The sequence below is a fragment of the Alternaria alternata genome (assembly GCF_001642055.1).
Source record: "Alternaria alternata strain SRC1lrK2f unplaced genomic scaffold CC77scaffold_15, whole genome shotgun sequence".
Lineage (NCBI taxonomy): Eukaryota > Fungi > Ascomycota > Dothideomycetes > Pleosporales > Pleosporaceae > Alternaria > Alternaria alternata.
The window spans coordinates 397,513-414,869 of NW_017306204.1; the positions used below are offsets into that span (position 1 = coordinate 397,513).

Below are 17,357 nucleotides of genomic sequence, written 5' to 3' on the forward strand. Positions count from 1 at the left end.
GGGATATAGCAAAGTGACTGCCTCCGAAATAACGTCTCGCGTTGCCAGTAAAACGCGCCTCCTCACATGTAGCATTTGACCGTTTTTACATCACAGGGGCCACCCCCAGCTTGTCGAAACGGTCAAACAATATGACGTGGGGTTCGCGGATCAGATGGGTCCGTGCGGGTTGCCATGGTGCAGGGAAGTGGCGTCGCGTTGTTGGCTAGCGCTATTTACATTTATCGTCTGAGCTCGCACCATCGCACATTACATAGACGTGCTGCACAACTTCCTTAGACTACCAAAGTCCAAACCAGACTCATAGCAAGTGCTACCCCTCGACAACATACATAACCCTCCCCAACCGTCAAGTTGGCGCGCCTCAAAGAATCCCCGGTCCCAATGGATCCCCCTCCTCCCCTCTCGCCCAACAAGGCTCCCTTCTCGCCTGGGATGCCCATCTTTCCCGCCAGCCCCGACCGAGGTGCAGGCTCAAGATCTCCCTTTGGCGACTCCAGAGGATCGTCCCCGGTCCTGGCGCCATCTACGCCAAACCTCCGTCCTCACTCGCCGCTACGACACACACACCGCCGGACCGACTCCGATGTCTCCGTTACAGCACTTACCGGCATGTTCGAGAACCTCGAGGTTAAGGACCCAAGAGAAGCATGCAAGCGGTTCAAAGAACTCCTCGACAAGGAGAGAATACGACATGCCGAGAAGTTGAACAAGATTGAAAAAGAACATGCCAAGAAGGAACGAGAACAGGAAATGGCTCTGAGCCGACGCGACATCCGCATCGACGAGCTGAAGAACGAACTCGAACACGCGAGTGGATCTCTCGGCGAGGCTATCACCAAGGAACGATACGAGAAGGAGCGAGAGGCGAGTAAGGCTGCCATCAAGAAGTGGGAGAAGATTTTTAAGGAAAATGAAGAGAAGTGGAGGGGTGATCGAGCTAGGGCGGTAAGTTCATCATGCCTTTGCATCTCCATGTCAGCTACTAATGGGTTTCAGGTGGAAGCAGAGCGCCGTAGCCAAGTTTATGAGGGCAAATATCGTCACGCCAAGAAGGACTTCATGGAAGCCAACAACGAGAAGCTACGGACTTCTGCCATGATACCACAGCTCCAGTCTAAGATGCAGGGGCTTCAGCGTAGCTTGCAGCGGGCCGAGTCGGATGTCAAGTTCAAGACCGACGAAGCTGCCAAGTACAAGAACGACGTGTACAACCTGCAACTTGAGATCGAGACTGTCTCCAACCGACTGAACGAAGAAGTGCAGACACTCAAAGAAAAGCTAGGCTTGGTAGAAGGAGAGCGCGATGCTCTTAAGACAAGCTTAAAAGAGGAGGAAGTCTTGCGCATCGCTGCCGAAGGCCAAATCCCACTCCCGTCCGCCGACGCAGAAGAGACCGACGAATTCGCGTCACCTGTTCGATCACCACGCAAGCCACGTAGCCTCTCGCGTGAAGATGACGATAAGGAAAACGTGTCTCCAAAGAAGAACGCGATTGATCTGCGCTTTGTTCAGCAGGAGCTGGCAGCAGAGAGGCGTGCCCGAGAGCGCGCTGAGGAACAGATCGACTTCATGAAGATGGAATGCCAGTTCCAATGCTGTTCTTGCCGCATTGCTGAGAACAGTGGAAAGCAATACATCCACGACAATTCTCTGGAAGATGAGATGCAGCGCATCAAGGTCTCGCTACCCATCTCCACACCTCCCCCTAGCAACCACGGAGACGAAGTCATGGAAGACGTAGCGATCAAGCAAGAGTCTGTTGAAAATGAGCGACCCATCACACCGCCAGAGGACGTCGCAGTCAAGACAGAGACCGAGGAACCAGAGACCGTTGTCGCCTTCTCTCCTGACACAGGAACCTTCCGCTCTGTCCCCTCCCCGATGAAGTCGCGCCCATCAACAGACTTGGCAACACCTTCAGAACCATCGCCTGCGGTGGAGATGATTGATGCACCGATGGAGGTAGCACACATGCGCAACTCAGTCATTCCTACTGAAGTGTCTCTACCACAGTCTCGTCCAGCGTCTAGGGTAGACTTTGTCCTTCCTACTCGTAGGGAGAGCAAGGCTGTAGACATCAGTATCCATGAAGACGCCGTGGATGACAGTGAAGATGAGGACATGTCACCGCCGACGCCAGACCGGGAGCCTACCGGTCCAGCAACACCCTATCTTACTCGCACAATCACCACCACCACTACCATCCCTCTTCACTTCTCTCCTGCCACTCCAGCATTCAAGCCGGGCCGAGGGCCTATGACTCCGTCGACCGTCGCACATGCTGCGGCTAATACACAGACACCTGTCTTGGGTGAACTGTCACTCAACAAGCTAGGCATCGACCGCGAAGCCGCCCTCGCAGCCATTCGTGAACGCAGGGGACGTGCTAGAAGCATGGCCGCTGGTCACGGAACGCCAATGAAGCAGATGGTCGAGGGCGCGAAGGATCGTAGAGACATCAGTGCACCCGTGACCCGCGTCCGCAGTGTATCGCGGAAGCTGAGATGAGCAATCCAGAGTGGAGGTTTCAGAGAGTGACTGGTGGTTGCTGTGCTGACGAGAGCGCCGCGAGAGTCGTGATACCATTGATTTTCCCTGTTGCGACTTTACCTTGCGCTTAGCGGCATTGCATGGCGTTGGAGGCTCTTGCTGCATTTTGAATTTTACCTGGCGTCTGGGTTGCATGCATGCACGGTTGGCTTCGGACGGGCAGTGACTGCGTTATATACCACAGTTGTGCTTTTTGCTAGTTCTTATGATATTGTAATTGAGTATTGTCATCTTCCGCTCTTAGCATTTAAGGTTTTATAATGTACTGGTTGTGGAAAGTATGCAAACGTTGTGGCAGCAAGAACTATTAACTTGATTATGAGCATGTGCCTGCATGGCCTGAATGTGACAATAAATCAAAAGAGTGATGTTCCTTGCACGAGGAGCCGTGGAGGAGGAGATGGTCGGCACGCGTGCAACGCTGCCAAGCCCCACTAGCGCACCATTGGCGGACCAAGCGAGCTCGAAATTCGATGCCCACCAGTCCAAGGACTGACTTCAGTATTCATCGACAGCGACTACGAACTTTGACGCCCATCCCTCTCTCTCCCTCCCACACCGACAACCGCAATCATGTCTGACAACGGAGAAATCGAGGTCGAGAACCCCACCGGTATCAACATCCTTCCCAAGGATGTCACCGACGAGCAGGGCAGCGTTAAGCTGTTCAACAAGGCAGGCGCATTGCGATTTCCGCTCACACGCACAAAACTAACAGCTCGCAGTGGTCCTACGAGGAGGTCGAGGTCCGCGACATCTCATTGACGTACGTTTCCCCCACGATATCGCGCCGCATACCTATATAAAGGGACAATGGTGGCATTGGATACTTTGTATTGCGCTGCGAGACCTTCGGCTAACTGAAGCCGCAGCGACTACATCCAGATCCGCTCACCTGTCTACATCTCACACTCCGCCGGCCGATATGCCGTCAAGCGGTTCAGGAAGGCCCAGTGCCCCATCATTGAGCGTCTCACCAACTCGCTCATGATGAACGGCCGCAACAACGGAAAGAAGCTCATGGCTGTCCGTATCGTTGCTCACGCTTTCGAGATCGTACGTCTATGACCCGCCAGATTTTCGAATCGCGAAAGTGGCACGCAATGCCCCCAAGGAGATGGCTGACAATCGTAGATCCACATCATGACCGACCAGAACCCCATCCAGGTCGCCGTCGATGCCATCGTCAACTGCGGTCCCCGTGAAGACTCCACCCGTATCGGTTCCGCCGGTACCGTCCGTCGCCAGGCCGTCGATGTTTCTCCCCTCCGCCGTGTCAACCAGGGTATCTCCCTCCTCACCATCGGTGCCCGTGAGGCCTCTTTCCGCAACGTTAAGAGCATTGCCGAGTGCCTTGCTGAGGAGCTGATCAACGCTGCCAAGGGAAGCAGCAACTCGTACGCCATCAAGAAGAAGGATGAGCTCGAGCGTGTCGCCAAGTCCAACCGATAAAGGCGTGCGTTCTTTGTATGGGTGTGCATGGTGTCTCTGGGAGGAGTTCTTTCGAATGGCTGTTCTGGTCGTATTTTGATCGGACGGGATGAGGGATCTTATGCATGGCATGGCTTTCCTAGGCGAATAAGACCTCTTTCATGGTTGCATGACAAAAATGGACAATACGATACCACGTTCAGATGAGCCGTTGTTGCGTGCGAGGTGATGTTGATGGTCACAGACTGGCTGGAAGAGACCAGATTCGCTGTTGGAAGGCAACTCGACAGCAGTGAAGATTCACTCCATTGGCAGCGTCATGGCGCCCGCCGTGCATGCCATGTTGATAGACTCGAGTGTATTATTCAAAATCATCTATGGGTATCTTATGTCTACACTTACTACGTGTATGTCGTGCTCAACGTTAGGTACATGTCTAAGCGGCCGCCCTGCCCAAGACCGCCCTCTCTACTATCCCCCCAAACTCTTCGAAGCTGACTTTACCGCCACTTCTCTCCCCAATTTGCTCAGCCTCCGCATAAGCTTTCTCCATAATATCGCTATCGATCCTGACAAGCCAATCCTGCCCTGTGATCATAACATGCCCCCCTTCCTTCTGCAGTTGCTGCATAAGCCCGCTTGCTTTGACCAATCTTTCAACCCAGAGTCTGTCTTTACCCTCATTCCACGCCGCGTCCACGAGATCCACAGCGCCCTTCTGCCTCATCTTCTCTCTCACAAATGCAACTACCCGTTCCCTTCTCGCAGCCTCCAGCTCGGCCTCCCTCTTCTCCTCTGCTTTTCGTTCCTCCCTTTCTTGTCTCGCTCTTTCCCGAATTTCTTCTTCTACAGCTGCTCGCCGAGCCTTTTCTGCTGCAGAAGCTGCTTCGCGTTCCTCGCGGCCTTCGGCTTCTTGGAGACGCCGCATTTCAGCTTCGGAGCGGAGCCACTCATTATAAGCGCGCTGTTGGTCTTTCCGGGCAAGCGATTTGGCTTTCTTGGTGCCGACTACTCGTTGGGTTGGGGGTGGGCGGTTCGCGTTCTGTTGTGGTGGGGGGTTTGCGAGGCCCGGGGCGAAAGCATCGTCGGGTAGTTGGACTTCTCGTTCTTCGTGGTTGTGTCGTTGAGGATGGTGTAGTTCAGGAAGGTCTGCAACGTGGGCCTGGTGAGGCGGTGGTGTGGGTGCTCGAGGTGGTCGCGCGGCTTCTGTGCCGTCGTCTTGCAGGACCAGACGTTCGTCTAGGGGGAGTTGCTCGCCCTGTTCTTGTTCTTGTGCATCTTCTTGATTTCTAATCGCTGGCTCAACAGCGCGATTCGCATCTTCATTGTCTTCCCTTTGGCCTGACCCTGCCTCTGCTGCTTGCCGTTGCGCATTGTACCATTCGCCTATTTGTGGGGCAAAATATAATGTGCCGCAGAGGATTGCTGTATGTAAGAGATCTTGCGACAGAGGTGTGCCAGATCGCGTGAATGGTAGGAGGAGGTTAAGAATTGTGAAAGGAAGAGATATTATGGCTCCCATATTGGCGGACGGTTGTGCTTGTTTAGACGAGGTTTGTGAGTCGAGCAAGTGTTTGGTTGAGAGATCGGAGTGGGGTTTTCCGCGCGCGGTGGCCGTTCGGCAGTAGTTGACAGCCGCTAACGGTCCATGTAAAGGCGGAGTGACTTCTGAAATCTTTGGACTGGCCGCGGGTTGTGCAACGATAATGGTGGTTGTGGCGTCGAAGATGTGATTCGTGCGAAAGACAATCTTGAGTCCAAATTGATGATGCAACTGCCAAAGCCCGCCATAGGGCTGAGAGCTAGTGCTGCGTTGGTGCTAGCTTACATCTTCGGCGATCAGGCATCTCTCCGCCTGAAGTGTCGCTTGGAATGTCTTCATGACTATTTTGCATATCCTGCTTATTCTCTTTTCCATAATATTCATACAACCTTTCTGATCTTCCAGCAGGGAAAGTCAACAACGCAATGACCAAGCATAGCTGCTAAGCGTAGGCATCTCCATAGGGAGTATCTTGCGAAATGCGCATTATTTAACCTACGCACGTAAGGTGTGGGTCAACTATCAAGCCATACGGGGCTTCTAGGTCAGCATGAAACGACGCCTGGAGAAGTCCGCGCAATGATAACCTGATTCTCTACGCCTGTCGTCTCCTCACGGTTTCTATGTGGTCGATCTGATCTCATCACCGACCAGACCTGGGGCCTAGATCCATGAAACCCCGCATGGGTGTGAAAGATAGGACTTCAAATAGTGTAACAACCACATTGTATAGATTTGCACGTGAAAGAAGGACATGGGATCCGGCTAAATCCAATCTTCTTAGAGATTTGCTCCCGGTCGCGAAGAAAATGGGGTGTTTATTCATTCTGTTCTATGCAGTAGCGAAGAAGTGTGACCAATCGATATTTCCTGACTAAGAAACGAATTCCCTTAGCCTTTCAAGCCACCAGCAACGTCGTTTTGAGGAATGTATTGCGACTGTGATTTCACCGCGTTCACGATACGTACGGAAGGGTTGAGCCGGGGCCGCCCCGCATATAAGGCTATCCACCGCGTTCGAGGAAGCTAAAACCTATAATCTCCTCTGTATCTCTAGCCAAGCTACTCAATAAGGTTAATCGACTCTTTGTAACTAGATCTCCCAGTCTGGAAAAGCTTCAAGCTGTACCTGCCGATTTATTGCTCTCTCTTTGCACTTGCTTTACTCGCGTCGTTGCCACCTCTCTGGCCCTACAATCGAGCTAAGCTTCAGTACTCTCTACGACCCTCCCCAACCTCCCTCAGGGTACCGTAAGACATCTCATCTCTGTGTTACCACGCACGCACGCGCAGTACGGTAGGGAAACTGAACATCAGCATGGTCGTCGCCACAACAGATGTCTGGCCTAACACGGCAGGCTTCGACACGAACTATGAAGAGAACGAACCCATGTCACTCACTGTCAAAGGCACCATCCCCAAATACGCTGCAGGTGTACTTTACCGAACAGGACCGCTCGGCTACAAGGCGAAGACAGACGATGGAAAGGTCTGGGCGGCAAAGCATTGGTTCGATGGGTTCTCGTGTGTTCATCGCTTCCAGATAGACGCCACTCCCCATGCGGACAGTCCACCGAAGGTTACATACCGCTCTCGACGCACAGTAGATGAATACCTTGAGATGGTCCGTAAGAACGGCAGACTTGACAGTACCACGTTCGGCCCAAAGCGTTCAGATCTATGCGAAAGCTTCTTCAGCAAAGTCATGAGCATGTTCGTATCAATACCAAGCGAACATAATGTCGGCGTTACCTTGTCGATTAATATGCCAGGAGGCGACAAACTGCCTGGAGCTACGAGACCTACAACAAACAATCACACCAACGGCATCGACACTTTACATGTTAAAACAGATTCTCACGAGGTCAAGCAGATCGACCCTGAGACTTTGGAACCAAGGGGCTACGCTCGCCAGAAGTCTCTCCATCCAGAACTGAAAGGGCCCTTTTCCGCTGCTCATGCCAAGTCCGACCCCAAGACTGGTGACATGTTCAACTTCAACCTAGAATTTGGTTACAAGAGCACCTACCGCATCTTTCGCGTTTCAGCATCGTCTGGCGAGACAGACATCCTCGCCACCTTCCATGGAACGCCTGCATACATCCACTCATTGTTCCTAACAGAAAATTACGTCATTCTCTGTGTCTGGAACAGCCATATCACATGGGGTGGCATTTCGCTCATGTACCACAAGAACGTCATCGATGCCATGGCACCCTTCGACCCAGATACCAAAGCTACGTGGTACGTCGTCGATCGGCGCCAGGGTAAAGGAGTCATAGCAACGTACGAAAGCAAACCATTTTTCTGCTTCCACAGTATCAACGCTTGGGAAGAACCGTCGGCTTCTGATCCCACCAAAACAGACATCATCACCGAGCTCAGCATGTTCGAGAATCTTGATGTTGTCAAGCGCTTTTACTACGATAATCTCATCTCTTCCATCGACACGCGCGAGTACGAAGGTGAGGAGCGTATGACAGCTTTACCTATGCAGGCACAATTCCGTCTTCCCAGCGTTGACGCTGGTGTCCCTACTCCCATGCCCGCGGAGCTCTTGTTCCAGGCTGAGAAGTTCAAGTCGATGGAGCTGCCCACGCTGAACCCTGCATATCTAACACGACGCCACCGCTACACATACGGTTGCGCTGACCGTCTCAAATCTTCCTTTTTCGACGGCCTCGTCAAGTTCGACAATAAGACTCAAGAAGTCAAATATTGGGAAGAAGAGGGTCACACGCCTGGTGAGGCCATCTTCATTGCTGATCCGGAAGGCATGGAGGAAGATGACGGTGTGTTGCTGAGTGTGGTTTTGGATGGGTATGCGGAAAAAAGTTACTTGCTCGTACTGAAGGCGAAGGATTTGACGGAGATGGGAAGAGCAGAGATGGCGGGTCCGATGAGCTTCGGATTTCATGGGACGTTTAAGGAGTCGGACAAGATGTACAGAGGTGACGTATGAGCGGTGGAACTACACAGCGCAGGCATAATGTCATGCAATTTGACCTCTCGCTAGTTACTTTCTCACGAGAACAATTTTCGGTTGTTATGGCATTTGTTCATTCAAACTTTGCTCAGTGCAGAAAGATGCGCATCACATTCAGTCCACTTCGATGTCCCAAACCAGAGTCCCTTGCATGGTTCTTATCGATCTAGCGTGTTAACTTCTCGCTACGTTCCTTTGTAGAAGTATTGGTGTAAACCTATTATTTCTTTGCGTCTACAAGTTATGGTTTAGTTGGCCCAGAAGAAAGACTTCTACAAGCAGTAGATATGCCGGTGAGTTGAAATCCGAATCCAGCTGTCGTTTGTAGGTCGTCGTTCTAGTAAAGCTCTATGGCTTTTCCCAAAGGTCGATCCTGTCCTGAGACTACAGGAGACATCAAATATGGAAAGTGATGTCGAAGACTACTTGTGAATTTACTTGAGTCTTGTTGGATGTCCCAAGCTCCGGTAGATATGGGTCAAAGGATAGGGGCTTATTTGTATGAACACTGTATCTTGGAGGGTCTGGCAGAGGTGAAATGGCAGCCTAGAGAATGTTCACAGCCGTGACTTACATTTTTCACACACGTTATGAAGTTCAGTTATCAACATTGCTACCCCTTTCTTCTCAACGTACACCCCAAGCCTGCGACCCTACAGCTCGACGAATCCTCGATCATACTCGACATGCCCGACGATACTGCAACCGGCCTGAGTCTGAGCACGTTCTTTGACGAAAGTGTAGATGATCTCCAGGAAGATTATTACGTCGTGCACGGTAAAGAATGCGACATTTGCGGCTGCGACGAGAAGGCCGATCCGTCGGATATTGTCAACCAAGCGTCCTCTATTTCCTCTAAGGCCGTAGTCCAGACCAAGACATGTCCATCGCCTCATATCTTCTACAAACTCTGCCTATATGTTTGGCTGCACACAAAGCTTCACAAAGATGAAGACGCAACCTGCCCCATGTGTCGTACCAAGTTTGTCTTGAGTGCACATTCCAAAGAGTTGCATACATACCCAGAGTTATTACAATCTCTCGTTGAAAGATACAACACCGTGATCGAGGAGTCGTTACTCCAAATGAATCGAATCGCGGATAAGATCAAGCAAGCAAAGCAGGAAGAAGACGACTCGACTGATGACATAAGGAAACTCGAACTGTCGAATATACGAAGGGCCCTGACCACCGCGCAGCGTGCAGCTACGACTACCAACGATCTGGCACAGCAAGACCTAGCACAATGTTCGGGTGCTATGAGACGGATAGCGGCAATCATCGCAATGAGCGATTAGGGTATGCAGATCTGGTACTCATACCTAACGGCGAGGCTGAGAGCGGTCAAGAAAGATAGTCTCTCACAGTTGTATTTTGAGTTTGTCGTCAGATGACTGAATCTGTTTAAGCGGTCGCGAATGATCGTTGCGACAGGTGTGCCTGTGGGTAAAGGTCGTTAACGCGGATCTATCTATCGACTTTGAAAAAACTAAAAAAAAAAAAAACTCAAACCTATGTAGAGTAGAGAAGACGAGTTCTTGATCCCCAATTGGTCATGTCTTGACGAGCTTGTGATTGTCTGGTGTCCTTGGCAATACTTCTAAGACTGGTGCATTCCGAAGTATCCCGATTCCAGCTTCCCCGATCATCTCCGAAAATCCGAGTTGTAACCGAATTGCCACAGACTCAGTAATTTGTTCCGACTAAATCGAGAAAGTCAAATTCTCGACCAATCACCATGACCAGAGCTGGAATATGTATGAATTCAGTGGGTCATCTTTATCAAGAATTGTAGTCTTTTCGAGTGAGGCTCTTCGGCGATGACTCGGCGGTGCGATTGTTGGGACCGATGGGTTTCGACTTTGCGACAACAAGAGTATATAGTAGGCCGTTACCAGCAGCCTGAAGCAAGTCGCTCATCGATCAAGCAAACATTAGCAATTGTCAATATTCCTACCATACTTACAGCCTTCCAATACGTCGGATCATCGAATCTTAGCCTCATCTAAACTTTCAACATGGTCGCACAAACCTCCAAGCCATCGAGTCGCAGCTCTTCTGTGACAGCGCCAGTCGAGAGCTCGTCGTTAAGCCAACACCATGCGATTGCGACTTCCTCATCCTTGAGAGCGGCGCTCAAGAAGCCCTTCCAGGGTTGGTCAAAGGAGCTCCTTCGCGCAAGAGACGACGACGACGATGACTACAATTTCTCGAGTGGTATGCGCCGTGGCGCCCAGTACCACCAGGAACACTCCTAAGATGGTCGTTCATGAAATGGTTCGCGCCTGATGGAGAAAAGACCGATATTACTACGAAAGTCTTCCTGACGATTTTGGACCCGATATCCATGCGCACACACCGAGCAGTTACGGCAACTTTAGCTTTGGAAGCAACGGCGAACGGTGTGAGAACGACGGCGGATAGAGGTGTTGGTGTGTTAGGCTGACAGGCTTGTTCTACCTGGACGGCATGGCCGGGAGGCACAGGGATGGCGTTTGTGTTGCGTTATATTGTTTGTTCGAGCGCGATACCCTAGTTGTGTTGTAATTTGAACGTTGCTTTGTCGAACGTGGTCTCTGTGCTTGTCGTGCCGAAAACTTGTATGCTCACGAAGGTGGAAACTCTCATTATGTCAGCAGCGCTTGGTGCATGCGCTTTCTTCCAATCTCCAGTGCTCACCCACATCTGCAAGACTTTTCTCTCAGCACGCCCTCGAAAGTTGCGACCTACCCAAACGCCCAACTTCATAGGGCTGACAGTTAGGATCCTGCTTGCCGTCTCGCTAAAATGGCTACCAATGGCCCAGAGAGCGCCTTCCGAAACACGCATGGACCACAAGATCCAAGCCACAAACTTTGTTGCTTGTCAATTTTTGCGCGCGGAGTTTTGACAGGCCATTTACCACCGATACATCAAGACAGCAGACATAAGAAATAAGAAATGGGCAAACCAAGCCTTACTCCATAAGTCTGTGTTGTAGAATGATTATGGGAATTTGAAACCATCATACCGTGGCTCTGTGCGTGCTTTTGGCTCACCTAGGTATCAACGTCACTCCACAGTATGCTTCGCTCCACCCAAGCAGATGCGGAGAATTTACGAGCAATTTCTTTCAGGCAACAGTCGCGTAAATAGACCGCAACTAGACCACATCAGATACCGGTGTGCCTAGAAAGGCGGCTCGTATAGTTTTCAGGGGGCCAGCACGGGTTAGGCCTCCCGCATCATGCGCTGTCAGTTAAGCGATCAGCCATCAAATCTCCCCAATAAGTAGACTGGATATCCCACAGCCAAAGAGTCTTCATTGCATTGTCAAGCATCACTCGTTACTGTCTTTCGTTCTTTACAACATTTCCAACACCTGGACTTAATATTCATCCTTCTACATCACAATGTCTAAGCTTTTGTCTCTGGCGCTTTTTGCTTCGTCTGCTGCGGCTACAACAACCACTTCCATGTGGATGCCGGGTCTTTCGGATGGCGATGTCTCATACGAAGGTGCCGTTATCAATGTCAACGATGACCGCACTACCTTGTCTTTGGATGTCCCAGCTGCCACTATGGAGGATCTAATGGTAATTAGTAACGACTTGAAGCTATCGACGACATTCACTGATTCGTTGCAATTAGGCCGATATTCCAGCGACAATCACTGTTGGAGGCAATACCTACTACGGTTTCGAGGCAGCGGCTTCAGCCTACGGCGTAACTGTGACAATCTCCGGCGAATGCTCACGCAAGAACACCGACGAGGCATCAGCATCTTGCACCATGACTACCAAGGGCCTCGATGAGGCGATGAGCTCTGTGTGCGCCGACGCCGAGTACTCCGACCTCTGCCCCGATGGTGCGGACGCTGCCCTTCAAACCTCTACGGTATTGCCCGATGGATACTTCAACATGATCCCCCTCACCATCACAGAAGGCGACGATTCGCTTCCGAGTGCGACTGCAGCAGCGTCAGTGTCCGCTGATAGCGCTTCTGTAACAGCATCTCGCTCTACCATGACCTCTGTAGCTTCTAAATCCGCCACGGCCACCACTTCCGACTCAGAGTCTGCTGCCAGCTCCGGAGCTTCCCCAACTTCCAGCTCTGCCGAGCAAGCCACCGGTGCTGCTCAGATGATCCAAGTCCCGGCATTGGCCGGTCTTGGTGCCGCTGTTGCTGCCTTCTTCCTGTAAAGATTTCGGAGCGAATTCTTTAGTTCTTTCCGTGCATCTCGAACAAGTTTTAACTTAGCGAATACCCTATACATACCTGCGCATCGTCGCCTAGTACACACTACTATAATACCATCCTATCACATTATTGCTCATTGTATCCGTGTTCGAAGATATTTGTCAAAGGCATAACCTTTGATCACCTTTCCAAGCACACCATTCTTCCTCCCTTCTTACCAAAACAACTTCTTCCTTTGTCATCTGTCATGACTCGTCCGCAGTACACATGTCCTTCACAATCTTCCCTTTTACACCACCACCTTGTCACGTCTCCACCTTTCTCAAGAAAGTAGCAACGTTCTCCACACAACAGTCCCTTTTGAACATGCGCACACCTCATCTCAGCTGGAAACCATGCACTCTTGATGGTGATGGTCTTGGTGGCCAGAATACCGATGTCTTTGAATTCAAAAAGGTCGAGGTTGGGGTTGTTGTTCGATACAGGCAATTTGTGCGCGCCAGCATTGCTTGAGTGGGTAGATGGCTTATTCTTGAATATGCTGGGCAGCCAGTGTGGCGGTGGTCTAGGTGGTACCACGACTGTCAGGGTATAGCGTGTGTTGTTTGGTTCTGAACTGAAGTCAACATGCGAGTCTCTCACCGACCCTGAACTCTTACCTGTCTCGCCTAAAGGATCAAAGTAAGGTACCGACATATTCAACTTCACACCGTGGCCTTGGCTCAGCCGATTTCGATATATGTAAGCAACCGATGAATGCCTGAGGCTTTGCGCAAAATGAAGTGGCGCAGTATTGGGGAACTCAGTACGAGGAGTATAAAGAATAAGTGGCTTAGATCGAGTGTGTGTTTGATGAACAAAGACTTTGTGAATTCAGTGTTCGCGCGTGACGCGCGATGTGAAAAGGGTTGTTGGAGACAAACGAAACCGTTGTGTAAGACGATCGTCAATGCTTGGTCGGTGATAACGACGATACGCTGACACTCGATACATAGGTACCGCGAACATCCCGGCTTGCCTATGCACAGCACAATGATATCAAGTTGCAGAATTATTCGCAACTATTCGTCCTCCTGGCTCCGTCGATCTTCGCCTGCTCTCTGAGATGCTCGTCGTAACCCTCAATACACCTCATTCTCTCCGTTGGCCCCAAATAAACCATCCCACCATCTTTGCACCATCCTTCCCAAATTCTAGGTCGTCCTCTTTTCTCTCTCCTCACTACTTCGCCTCTAATTTCCACCTCCTCATACTCCATGATACTACCAGCAGCCCACTCCATCACATAATGTTCCTCTAGGTATTTTGCGGTGCATTCGTTTCCGGACGTGAGGCAGCTACAGCGGATCTGCTCCGGAATTACGTCGCAGTCAACATCGAATGTGATTGTTTCTTCGATACCGAGTAGGTCAGCGTGTGAGAAGCTAGAGTTGGAGCGGTACTGTTCTGATGTTGCGGGTGCAACGAGTGCGGTAATGCGGAAGGTGGGTGGTGGTGGCTTTTGCCACGAGAAGAAGGCGAATATCTTGCTGAAAATGCTTGACATGGTCTATTTCGTGTCTGTTACGGATGAGGCTTGGACAGGGTTTGGATGTAACTTAGATGTAGTCGTAGAGTAGACACAGCCCTTTTTCATGATAAATTCTGGAACAATACTCTTGGGATGTGATGAATGAGAAGTGCTAATGCTGCGTCTCTTTTTAAAAATGAAATCCATGTATTATCTCACTGGTATCGAAAACCATGGTCCCAGTCTTTCCCATAGCGGTGAGCCACTTACATTTTGTCTAATGCCAATTTAGTCTAACAAAAAGATATTTGCCAATCAAAAAATCACGATTGCGATGGTACACCCACCTAACAAGAATTCAGGCCTATCAGAGAGTTCCCGTATCGCATGTACCGCAATAAGTATACGCCGTCTGGGCAAATCACAATGTACTGTCAGTACGTTACCAAGGTGCTCGCTCATACTAATGGAATAGTCTCGCTCGCCTGTTCCATCTACAGCGGATTTCAACATAAGTAATGTGACTCACTTGTACCACAGTAACAGCCTACTTGTGGAAATCTGACTGAAATAAGTTTCACAAGCTTGATGAGTGCGTTCTGACCAATTTAACATGCTATACCGCCATTTACACTCGTGCGAGTGAACTCTGGTCGATCATTCCAGGTGTCCGAAAATTAGCTTGAATGACCCTTGTAGTCACGATGCTACAGACTACCGAGCTTAGATGTAGAAGAAACACCTACAAGGGTCTTCGCTCAAGCAACGCCCACCACATGAGTCTCTGTCCGCCCTTCATGTTGTAGCTAGATAACGGTCCGCGAATGAACTCGAGCTAATCCTGCAAGGGGTTTTCCTAACCGATAGTGTCGGTTTTCGCAGAAGAAGATAAGCTCCAGAATTATCTGCCGGTAGCGAGCATGTGACTTATATGATTGTGAGCGTTGTGCATGCTGTGCAGACGCGCTTCGTGGTGAAACCAAAGCTTGCAAACTTGAAGTCTCAGCATCAAGACCTTTTTGTAAATTCTGAAGAGGATTGCGAGGATGTGGAACGATGTTCTAGGACGCAAAATGCTGCTTAGTGAGTGTCCCGTCGACCAGGCTGAATGAAAGGTGTGCGCCTTGAGCCGGAGCTTGTGACGATATCCCTTCTATGATTTTAGCAGGAACACAGTGCGGAATAAACATATTGTGATTGTGCCGAGTTGTTTTAGCTTAGGTGGATAGCAGTGATGAGGATGTTGCGAGGTTTGCTGGACGGTTCTTCTAGATACCTCATTCGTCACTAGTCCCGTTGCAGCTAGCAGCTAGCCCTGGTCTGTAGCACCATGATCTGCAGTCGCCGCCGCAGATAACATGCAAGCCAGTATTGGTTTCTTCAAAGCAGATACCCCGCCTTGATAGCGAGCGCTTCCCTATCGCTTCCAAATCTCTTTCTCCCTTGGAAATTGTTCTAGATTTCGCGGATATGGACGGGAAGAATGCCGGAGAAGTAACCAGGAGAGTTGACGTGGGACACGATGACACGAATCCGAATGAGCCGACGCGCCGCCGTGAGAGAAGGCTGCTTGTAAAAATCGATCTCTTTGTTCTGCCTACTGTCATCTTGCTGTACCTCATGTGTTTCATCGACCGCACGAATATTGGTAACTTCCTCTTGCGTGTATCGAGTCTACCAATCTACTAATGGAAACAGGTAACGCCCGTCTCGCTGGGTTAGAAAAGGATCTTGGGCTTGAAGGCTATGATTATAACATACTGTTGTCGGTGTTTTATGTGTCTTATGTTGTCTTTGAGATACCAGCGGCGCTTTGCTGCAAACTGATCGGTATGCTTTACGTCAACACTCCTTAGCTCGCTTCTAATTCGAAAACAGGTCCTGGTTGGTTCTTGCCACTCACTTCGCTCGGTTTTGGTGCCATGTCCTTAGTGACAGCCTTTGTACAAACCCGCGCCCAAGCATGTGCTGTTCGATTCTTATTGGGTATATTCGAAACTGGCGTAATGCCTGGATGTGCTTATTACCTCTCACGATGGTACAAAAGATCAGAGCTGACGTTTCGTCTTGGGTTATGGATAACCATGGCTCCTCTCTCTGGAGCCTTCGGTGGCCTGATCGCTTCGGCGATCCTGAAATTGGACTCTGTCGGTTCACTTCATGGTTGGCAGATGTAAGCAAGCCGCTTCAATGCTGCAGATAGCCGAGTAACAAGCAACAGGATTTTTGCAGTTGAAGGCATCGTCACCATGGTTGTTGCTTTGGTGGCATTCGTCACACTGACCGACGGTCCACAGACTGCGCGCTGGATGACGGAGGAAGAAATGCGGATGGTGATTGACAGGATCAAGTCTGAGCGTCTCAATCAGGATGAGCTGCTCGACAAAATCGACGCCTCAAAGCTCAAACGCGGCTTCTCCAATCCTGTCACACTTGCGGTATCGTTCATCTTTCTGCTCGACAGTATCACTGTCTTAGCTATATCATTTTTCTTGCCGACCATCATTCGGACCATCTACCCAGGCCGGTCTGTCATCCAGCAACAGCTCTTGACAGTGCCACCATACATTGTCGCGGTGGTTTGCACTATCCTGATCACAGCCGTAAGCTGGCGGATGAACTCTCGTCAGACTTTGATTGCGCTTGCGGGATTATTCGTGGCTGTTGGATACGCAATCTTCCTTGCGACTATGAATGCGAGTGTGCGTTACGCGGCTGTTTTCTTTTGCGCATCAACTTGTTTCTCGTTGGGCGCAATGACGAACGCTCAAGTTAGCGCAAACGTGCTATCGGACTCCGCACGAAGCATTGCAATTGGTACAAACGTCTTTTTCGGATACGTTGGTGCTCTGATCGCGACTTGGACGTATCTGCCTGGCGATTCTCCCCGTTATGCAATCGGCAACGGCATCAACTTAGGTTGTGCAATGACTTGGTAAGCAACATTCTTCTACAAATTGCATATGAGACATACTTACACCGTACACGAAACTTTAGGACTATTCTTGCGATCTGTACCAAATTGTGGATGACACATGACAATGAGAAGAGGGACAAAAAGGAAGCAGAAGCGCAGCTGGAGCTCACGTTGCGCTCAGAAAGCGATGTGACTAATCTCGAGTGGAAGCATCCAGGCTGGCGATGGAAGCCGTGA

At 50.4% G+C, this 17,357-nt stretch overlaps 10 protein-coding genes across 10 annotated transcripts; 7 read left to right on the forward strand and 3 right to left on the reverse strand.

Annotated features, from left to right (window-relative positions):
- The first annotated feature begins 215 nt into the window (after positions 1 to 215).
- On the forward strand, positions 216 to 2,812 carry CC77DRAFT_966867 (hypothetical protein). The gene is made up of 2 exons (XM_018535737.1): positions 216 to 948; positions 1,000 to 2,812. Exons 1-2 carry the CDS (start codon positions 385 to 387, stop codon positions 2,509 to 2,511), a joined length of 2,076 nt encoding a protein of 691 aa, XP_018383986.1. The 5' UTR covers positions 216 to 384; the 3' UTR covers positions 2,512 to 2,812.
- Positions 2,813 to 3,126: 314 nt separating this feature from the next.
- On the forward strand, positions 3,127 to 4,383 carry CC77DRAFT_1041933 (ribosomal protein S7; the record flags this gene model as incomplete). Its single annotated transcript, XM_018527253.1, has 4 exons — positions 3,127 to 3,210; positions 3,279 to 3,319; positions 3,426 to 3,609; positions 3,688 to 4,383. 4 exons carry the CDS (start codon positions 3,127 to 3,129, stop codon positions 4,003 to 4,005), a joined length of 627 nt encoding a protein of 208 aa, XP_018383987.1. The 3' UTR covers positions 4,006 to 4,383.
- Positions 4,384 to 4,420: 37 nt separating this feature from the next.
- CC77DRAFT_992975 (hypothetical protein) lies at positions 4,421 to 5,506 on the reverse strand (the record flags this gene model as incomplete). The annotated part of the gene is made up of 2 exons (XM_018536394.1): positions 4,421 to 5,242; positions 5,291 to 5,506. 2 exons carry the CDS (start codon positions 5,504 to 5,506, stop codon positions 4,421 to 4,423), a joined length of 1,038 nt encoding a protein of 345 aa, XP_018383988.1.
- Positions 5,507 to 6,370: 864 nt separating this feature from the next.
- CC77DRAFT_1022121 (beta,beta-carotene 9',10'-dioxygenase) lies at positions 6,371 to 8,670 on the forward strand. The gene has a single exon (XM_018525398.1). It carries the CDS (start codon positions 6,846 to 6,848, stop codon positions 8,487 to 8,489), a length of 1,644 nt encoding a protein of 547 aa, XP_018383989.1. The 5' UTR covers positions 6,371 to 6,845; the 3' UTR covers positions 8,490 to 8,670.
- Positions 8,671 to 9,199: 529 nt separating this feature from the next.
- CC77DRAFT_1010501 (hypothetical protein) lies at positions 9,200 to 9,811 on the forward strand (the record flags this gene model as incomplete). The annotated part of the gene is made up of 1 exon (XM_018523653.1): positions 9,200 to 9,811. The coding sequence occupies one exon, from the start codon at positions 9,200 to 9,202 to the stop codon at positions 9,809 to 9,811; it is 612 nt and encodes a 203-aa protein (XP_018383990.1).
- Positions 9,812 to 10,531: 720 nt separating this feature from the next.
- On the forward strand, positions 10,532 to 10,937 carry CC77DRAFT_1063214 (hypothetical protein; the record flags this gene model as incomplete). Its single annotated transcript, XM_018528610.1, has 2 exons — positions 10,532 to 10,730; positions 10,813 to 10,937. 2 exons carry the CDS (start codon positions 10,532 to 10,534, stop codon positions 10,935 to 10,937), a joined length of 324 nt encoding a protein of 107 aa, XP_018383991.1.
- A 687-nt stretch (positions 10,938 to 11,624) lies between these two features.
- Positions 11,625 to 12,784, forward strand: CC77DRAFT_200390 (hypothetical protein). The gene is made up of 2 exons (XM_018530593.1): positions 11,625 to 12,088; positions 12,144 to 12,784. The coding sequence occupies exons 1-2, from the start codon at positions 11,906 to 11,908 to the stop codon at positions 12,693 to 12,695; spliced, it is 735 nt and encodes a 244-aa protein (XP_018383992.1). The 5' UTR covers positions 11,625 to 11,905; the 3' UTR covers positions 12,696 to 12,784.
- CC77DRAFT_200992 (hypothetical protein) lies at positions 12,469 to 13,593 on the reverse strand. The gene is made up of 2 exons (XM_018530595.1): positions 12,768 to 13,593; positions 12,469 to 12,523 (listed from the first exon to the last, which is right to left on the reverse strand). The coding sequence occupies exon 1, from the start codon at positions 13,387 to 13,389 to the stop codon at positions 12,874 to 12,876; it is 516 nt and encodes a 171-aa protein (XP_018383993.1). The 5' UTR covers positions 13,390 to 13,593; the 3' UTR covers positions 12,469 to 12,523; positions 12,768 to 12,873.
- CC77DRAFT_1073481 (hypothetical protein) lies at positions 13,567 to 14,283 on the reverse strand. Its single transcript, XM_018529187.1, has one exon. It carries the CDS (start codon positions 14,237 to 14,239, stop codon positions 13,745 to 13,747), a length of 495 nt encoding a protein of 164 aa, XP_018383994.1. The 5' UTR covers positions 14,240 to 14,283; the 3' UTR covers positions 13,567 to 13,744.
- A 1,390-nt stretch (positions 14,284 to 15,673) lies between these two features.
- Positions 15,674 to 17,357, forward strand: CC77DRAFT_939604 (MFS general substrate transporter; the record flags this gene model as incomplete). Its single annotated transcript, XM_018534681.1, has 5 exons — positions 15,674 to 15,851; positions 15,902 to 16,033; positions 16,082 to 16,376; positions 16,425 to 17,138; positions 17,201 to 17,357. The coding sequence occupies 5 exons, from the start codon at positions 15,674 to 15,676 to the stop codon at positions 17,355 to 17,357; spliced, it is 1,476 nt and encodes a 491-aa protein (XP_018383995.1).

Bases quoted from the DNA above. Each gene is read 5' to 3' on its own strand.
- CC77DRAFT_966867 (XM_018535737.1), top strand. From the start codon at position 385: ATGGATCCCCCTCCTCCCCTCTCGCCCAACAAGGCTCCCTTCTCGCCT. The intron at 949-999 runs GTAAGTTCATCA...AATGGGTTTCAG, and splicing joins GGGGTGATCGAGCTAGGGCG to GTGGAAGCAGAGCGCCGTAG.
- CC77DRAFT_1022121 (XM_018525398.1), top strand. From the start codon at position 6,846: ATGGTCGTCGCCACAACAGATGTCTGGCCTAACACGGCAGGCTTCGAC.
- CC77DRAFT_200390 (XM_018530593.1), top strand. From the start codon at position 11,906: ATGTCTAAGCTTTTGTCTCTGGCGCTTTTTGCTTCGTCTGCTGCGGCT. The intron at 12,089-12,143 runs GTAATTAGTAAC...CGTTGCAATTAG, and splicing joins CCACTATGGAGGATCTAATG to GCCGATATTCCAGCGACAAT.
- CC77DRAFT_200992 (XM_018530595.1), bottom strand. From the start codon at position 13,389: ATGTCGGTACCTTACTTTGATCCTTTAGGCGAGACAGGTAAGAGTTCA.
- CC77DRAFT_1073481 (XM_018529187.1), bottom strand. From the start codon at position 14,239: ATGTCAAGCATTTTCAGCAAGATATTCGCCTTCTTCTCGTGGCAAAAG.